Consider the following 7,468-nt stretch of genomic DNA (forward strand, 5'->3'; position numbering starts at 1 on the left):
GCCATGGCCACACTCTGTTTTAGGGATGAGCAGACACCCAGGAGATGTGCGTTTGAATGGATGGATAGATATAGAATATACATGGTGGGAATAAGCAGAGGCCCAACAGAGGTGTGTGTGTGTATAGATAGAGAGTACTGTATATAAAATGTATATAACGCTGTATATATGTTGATCATAGGCTGTGTATGGATAAACAGAGGATCAGGAGGGAAGTACAATGAGCAGGCACAATGTATGTAGTACAGCTATTCATTGTGGCACACCTACTCACCGCTGCTGTGCTTCTCTTGGTAGAATAAAACAGACCTCCGGTGACCAGCGGTCCTCATATCTACTGTAGCTCTCCACTGCACATACGGACCTGTGATGGAAAGCGCCCCCCTCTGAAGAAGGCACAGGCATTTTAACCCTGTTACACCTCCCCTCCAGCTATTCTCCCACCAGTGTCTGAGCTCTCCTCTGGGGTACTTTACTCAGTGGCCAGGTGTCCTCTGCCCCACTACACAGTCCCTGTCAAAAGGAGTCCATCTGGCATAAGTCAACATTTGGCACCTGTTCCACCGTCACTGTGACCGGCCCCATGTCACAGCTGTAATCTCCAGGGATCAGGTAGGATACAAAGATGCTGGAAGGATACACATGCGCGAATTCCAAAGCGTACATGCCAGTGCGCTGACACTACGATCACAGGAGAGGTGATGAGGGAAACCCACACTAGGACAGTACATATATGTTTAGAGTAGAGGAGTGGTCTGTGGTGACCAGTTCAGGGTGTCCTCTGGTTATCACCCAGACACTATGGGCGGTATTCAATGAGCCGGAATCGCCAAGTTTTATGGCGATTCCGGGGTTTTTTCGTGGCTGACGGTGATTTTTGGAGCTCCAAATGCGAATCACCGTATTCAATGAGCTAGAATCGCCGTTGACGACCGGTGAATGAAGCTGCAATCGCCAAATGTTTTCCTGTACAAATCGCCGTTTTTTGTGTATAGGATTTTTCATGGGGAATCGACGGTAGTTGAGGGGAATCGCCAAAAGTGTATTCAATGTGAAGTTGGCGATTCCTTTTTCTTCTTTCATATCGCCGTTCCTCTCCGAGTGCCCCTCGTCATCTTTTTATGGTGAACTTTTATAGGAACATGTCAAATAATTGGTTTTAAGTGCTCTATTTAACTATGCAAGTCTAATGTATTATTATTTGCTGCCCTTGTGTGATGTCATGGTCGTAGAAGTGCTATACAAATATATATTTAATTTTTTCAGGTATTTTTTTTTTCTCCCACAAAGCACTGTTCTTACCCATGGTGCACCTCACTTACCCATGATTCTCCTCCCCACCTCACTCCTTCGTTTGCCCTTTGACCAGATTTCCCAGCGTTTGCCGTCTGCTGTATGGGAAGCGTTTGTCCAGGGTAATTTGCTTGTTTCTAGCATTTATCTGCGATTTTTTAAACAACTGACTACATTAATGAGGCTGTGTAGGGAAACGCCGGTATGGCTGAGAATCGCCGTTAGGGCCGGCGATTCTCAGCCACGTTGAATAGGGTGACTTGGCGACTCCCCACGAATCCCCATGCATGGCGATTCACTGCTAAAAACCGGCGATTGGCAGGCGAATGTTAAATCTGAATCACTGTAACCAGCGATTCAGGACATTGAATACCGCCCCATAAGGTGCGATCTACTGTTTTTTAAATGGTACACAAACGATACAAAAGAGAAGAAAGAAAACCAGTTCACGCAGATGCAATCTTCATCCACACATAAAACTTGAGTTACTATAAAAACTCACAGAAGCGGTGTAGTGTAGTCTCGCACTTTAGTGATGTGCCTGCTAAAATGTTTGGGCACATCGTGGGACGTGACCCGGTGTGTGTGGCAGCCATGGTTAGCAGCTAAGCTAACTCCCTCCTGCCCATTTTCCCCTATATTTATGCTAATCATTGTGCCACACTGAATAAACTTAAATAAATCCATTGGGCAGTACGACCCAAAGCAAAATGCTTGTTTTATCAAAGCTACTGTATGCGGGTTATCAAGCGGTCAATTGAAGAGTAAACTGAAAGATATTTTGGAATCCTTTGCTTTCAACTATAATCAACATGGGCATAAATACGATTGTGGCAATCTAATCCTGTACTACCTAGGAATTTATCAATCAGACAAAAATGGTTAAATATGTTGAGGTAGAATAGTAGTGTTCAGCCTCAATGTGAGCTTATATTTTAGTATACCATGCTGTGTATGTGCCATTTAATTGTAACATAGAAAAATGTACATTCAGTACTTGGTTGTTAGTATGCCAAGACATATGACTGCTATAATTATAACTCATTTCAGAGCCTTGTCATCTCAATAATGACAATAGGCCACAGACTCATAACCCATAACAATCAAATTGCAAGCTGTTACTTTTCTCCCTGTGTGTTCTTCGAAGACTGGTTGTTAGGAAGTGGAATTATATATAACTCTACTGTAATTTGGAACATTTGTAGCAGCAGCTGAGTTGTTCATGAATTGTGTTATTTAGAACAACAGATTATATGTGAGATCTAACATGAATATATATATATATATATATATATATATATATATATATATATATACACTATATACACTAAACATTGGCACTCACCTTTCCTAGTTTTGGGGTTCCCTATGGCTTGTGACCACATTGTTTAAACAGACACTGTAGGGGCTCTGCACACACTTATTAACACAAATGAACTGATAATAAATAGTGGAGATTTGGTTCATGCATTGATCAATTCATGAACCAAATCTCCACTATTTATTATCAGTTAATTTAGTGTGTGCAGAGCCCCTACAATGTCTATATGTGGAGAATCCAGACCAGGTTTCAGAGCAGTAGCAGAAGCCAGGTGTGTAATCAGCAGCACCAGTGATCTCCTGATATAAGTGTTTCCAGGGCAGAGGGCATTGGCGGATTAGCCACGGGGCGATAGGGGCGGTCGCCCCGGGGGCCCCCACACATCTGGGGGCCCCCACATCCACCACCCCACTGCTGAAGTGGCAGGTCACGGGTGGCAGGCAGTGCGGTCTGGCAGCGCAGGGCAGGCAGTGCGGTCTGGGGGCCCCCACATCCGCCACCCCACTGCTGAAGTGGCAGGTCACGGGTGGCAGGCAGTGCAGTCTGGCAGTGCAGGGTGGGCAGCGCTGGCAGGCAGGGGATCCCTGCTGCATATGTGAAGTGAGCGGCGGGGTCCCTGCAGCAGATGGGAACTAGTTACTAGTTTCCATCTGCTGCAGGGACTATGCCGCTCACTTCACATATGCTGCAGGGACAGTGGCGTAACTAATAAGTATGCGCCCCCCCCAGTAGGGTCAACACCTACTCCCCCTATGTTGTTAAGAACTCCCCCCTATGTGGTTAAGAAACCCCCCCCCCCCCCCCCCCCCCGTGCGGCCGATACCTCCTGCCTTGCGGATCCCGGCTGTCTTGCGGGTCCCTGCTCTCCCGGCTCCTGCTGCTTATAAAAAAAAGTGACATTCGGAAAATGGCTGCCCCCATACGAAGGACAGTTTTTGAGGATGCTAATTGGTACCATTTTGAGCATGTACCATTATGGCGTAGGCAAATGTTAATGTTGACATCTTGCATGTTCACAAACCCTTTCTACTGTGTGTACACAACCTTAATAACTGGTAACATAGTGTTCTTTTGAATTGAGGGATGTACAGTAGATAAGGACAACCTGTTAGATACTTTTCATGGTGCTGCCTTGATATCTGTACGGCATGGCCAGAATTATACCCCACAAGAATATTTTATGGCCGACACAATAAAAAAACATAATTTAGCAATTTGTTATGTTGATGATTTGCTCTCACTCTCTTGTCAGCCATCACAGATAAAGGGTTCTCTCCGGGGGCGAGATGTACTAAGCTTTAAAAGTGATCAAATAAAGAGTGAGAAACCACCAGCCAAACAGCTACTAACTGGCATTTTTCAAACACCGCCAGTGACATGACAGTTAGGAGCTGATTGGCTGACAGTATATCACTCTCCATGTTATCACTTTTCAAGCTTAGTACATCTGGCCCTATGTCTTTTACTGTACACTTATGTAAATGTATTTAAAGAGACAGACATTTTCCCCACAAACATAAAAATAAATTAAAAACAATAAATTCTTAGAACTAATAAACATGTCATAAATACAGTCAAAATTGTGTATCAAAAAGCTTACTGAATATTTCAAGATTATCTTTAGCACCAAGATAATATCACTCCTGTAAATCATACTTGCCTACCTGACCCTCTCCATGAGGGAGAAAATGCTATGTTCCTGGACTTCCCTGGTAATGTAGGATGCCATCACCTGTGGGGAGCTAGGTAATTGATAAGAAAGGTGTTTCACCACAGGTGATGGCAATCATACATTACCAGGGAATACCAGGAACAGAGCATTTTCTCCCTAAAGGAGAGGGTCAGGTAGGCAATCATGATGTTAATCCACGATTGAGGGTTTTATTTGCCTTTTGGCTCTTGCAGCTCTTCTAACTACAGCAGTCGTTCCCAACCCTGGTCCTCAAGTTCCCCCAACAGTACACGTTTTACAGGTCACCCAGCAGGTGCACAGATTATTCAGGCACATTTTAAAAGATCCACAGGTGGAGCTAATTATTTCTTTTGTGATTCTGTTTAGAGACCTGGAAAACACGCACTGTTGGGGGTACTTGAGGACCAGGGTTGGGAACCACTGAACTACAGCATACTTGCCTACCTGACCCTCTCCATGAGGGAGAACATGCTCTGTTCCTGGACTTCCCTGGTAATGTATGATTGCCATCTCCTGTGGTGAAACACCTTTCTTATTATTTACCTACAGTAGCCCACCCACAGGTGATGGCAATCCTACATTACCAGGGAAGTCCAGGAACAGAGCATTTTCTCCCTCATGGAGAGGGTCAGGTAGGCAAGTATGAACTACAGTATACCAGACACTTACTGATTACAGCTCACATCTGTTATAAAAAGTACTACTATTCCCAAACCTCTAGATAATAAGGTACCACCCTAATAATTAAAATAGACAAATGTACAACTATTATGCAATGCAAAATGTATAAAACATGTTGTCACTTTATTTTTACCTGCTTTATATAAACAGATGTAACACGTGCAGTCATTTAGATGCAATCTGCACAAATAAGCAACCCAAATGCCAACAAACTAGAACAAAATATTTTTTTCCAATGCAAGTTAACCATACTTTATAAACCTGATGAATCTTGAGATCTGCAAATGGGAGTCTCTCATATAATAAATACAAGATGTATTTTAATGGTACAAGTGCTAAGCTCATGCAAATTTAACATTTTGATCTGAATAAACAGCGTTCAACTAGGCATACAGCATTTACAGAATATATACTGTATATTGTATGCAGCAGGCTATTAGCCATTTTATTCTCTTGGAAAACATAATGAACGCGGAGTATTAGCGCCTATTGTTACGTTTCTAAACCAGCTCAGCACCAGATGATCCATGCATTAGACATTACATTGAACATCATGGAAATGTGGAAGCAAATACTGAAGTAGTGTTATAAATGAATCATATTAGATCAGAGTTTCTGAAATTCTACATACAGTCCAGGTTTTCTGGATATCCATGCTTGAGCACAGGGGATTTAATTAGTACAATAGTCAGTTTGATTTAACCATCTATACTCAAGCACACATACTGTATATCATTAATGCCAAGACAGTAATGGTGGAGTTTGGAGAACTCTGCATTAGAGCATTACTGTGCAGTCAGAACTGTAATAGTGATAGCGGAAATAGTATAATAAACTAGAAAAACAATGTGATAAAGAATATAAATGAATATGACCTTTTTCCTACAGGGTCTAAATATCAATATTAGACAAAACATTGTTGTCAGATATATTACAAATTTGCATTGCAACACACAGGTGTATCTGGCTGTATCAGAGCAAAGACATCTGCAATTACTATCACATGCAGTGTTTCCAAATTGATGTACCTGTTCTGCAACACTTGGGAGGGAATCCCCAATCCTCATACCACATGTCCTTGTCTGACAAGTGTCAGTGTAGTAATTAGCAGGACATTGTCATCGCCAGTCATGTGATGCAGCAACTTTCCATGTTCTCCCAGGAACACATTACTACAGTATTATTACACAGGGACTAAGTAAAATACATATTACACTATCTCACTGCACACATGTTTCTCAGTTAGGTTCATGTGTTTAAAGAAATGGTAATAAATCGCGATCATATGCATCAAACACATGTGTTGTGCTCAACTAATTGACACACACTTATACTGTATGGTAACTCACCCAGGTTGACAAAGCTCATGACCATGTCAGCATCAGTGAGGAAGGCACTGTCCTGCTCACTGGCCAGGGGGCTGCTCAGGAGACCCTTCACCTGGTGGCTGTGATGAGCTGTCCTGTGTGACCAGCCTTTGCTATCCATTCCCTGTTCCTGGCCAGACATGGAATTATACAGGTCCAGCATGAAGAGGGGAGCGGAGTTCAGTTTTCCAGGGTGGTACTGCTGAGCAGGGGTGAGACCATGCACTGGCCTCGGTCTGTGGGGCAGTCCCAGGACGGACAGGATCTCCTTCTGCATCTCCCTCTTTTCGTGGCTCTTCAGGCGCCGGTACAAGAAGCCGCTGTCCATGCTGGCTCTTCTGCTGCTCTCCACCAGTGTCCCCTGTGCCAGAGACAGCAGCAGGGAGCAGAAGAGCCAGAGTGCCCAGGAGGAAGTTGAGGATGACCTCTGCATGCTCAGACAACACGTGTAGTAGCCAGATACCCCACCTTACCTACTTCTTGCTACTGAAGTCAGTGCTGGAGAGGATATCATCTCACTGCTTCTGAATGATGAGCTGTACTAGCACATGTATGAGAGGAGCACCTGTCTCTCTGCTCACATGTACCTGTACTCCCTGCAGGTTACTCCACTCTTCTGTGTGCACTGCAGCTACTAAAGGTGTGACAGCTCTCAGACAATCATCATCATCTCAGCATACTGTCACAGTCATTTCTATGACCAACACAGCTCTGCATTCATATGAACTGCTCACTAATGAGAGACCTAAAGAGGGTGTAATTCAGCCTCAGACTCTTATCATCACAGACTTCTGTCATACACCCTTGAAAGTGGAAAGGAAACAAACTTTATAAGGGATTCTGCGACTTGCTCTTCCTTCCATACACATTTATTGACTCATTTCTTCTAAACGGGGATTTAGCAGTTAGAGAAGCGAGTCCACTGGAGACATCTACTGGCCATTTACAATATTGCGTTATATTCTTACCATGATCGCTACAAGCTGTGTATCTGTGTATTTGTAGAACTCGCATTTATAAAATGAGAAACCCGGGAAAGTCTCAATGGCAATGAGCTCAGTAATACCCCTTTTCCACTTGCAAAAATATCCCGGGTTTTTGCACATGAACGCG

At 43.6% G+C, this 7,468-nt stretch overlaps 1 protein-coding gene across 1 annotated transcript in view; it reads right to left on the minus strand.

Annotated features, from left to right (window-relative positions):
* BMP6 (bone morphogenetic protein 6) overlaps positions 1-7,149 on the minus strand; it is a 206,464-nt gene extending 199,315 nt beyond the window's left edge. Inside the window, exon 1 of the mRNA XM_083187957.1 lies at positions 6,338-7,149. Coding sequence (XP_083044083.1) covers positions 6,338-6,788 — 451 coding nt within the window. The 5' untranslated portion in view covers positions 6,789-7,149. The remainder of the gene's footprint in view (positions 1-6,337) is intronic.
* Between the last annotated feature and the right edge of the window lie 319 nt (positions 7,150-7,468).

Source organism: Crinia signifera, chromosome 5 (genome assembly GCF_055691185.1).
Source record: "Crinia signifera chromosome 5, ASM5569118v1, whole genome shotgun sequence".
Classification (NCBI taxonomy): Eukaryota; Metazoa; Chordata; class Amphibia; order Anura; family Myobatrachidae; genus Crinia; species Crinia signifera.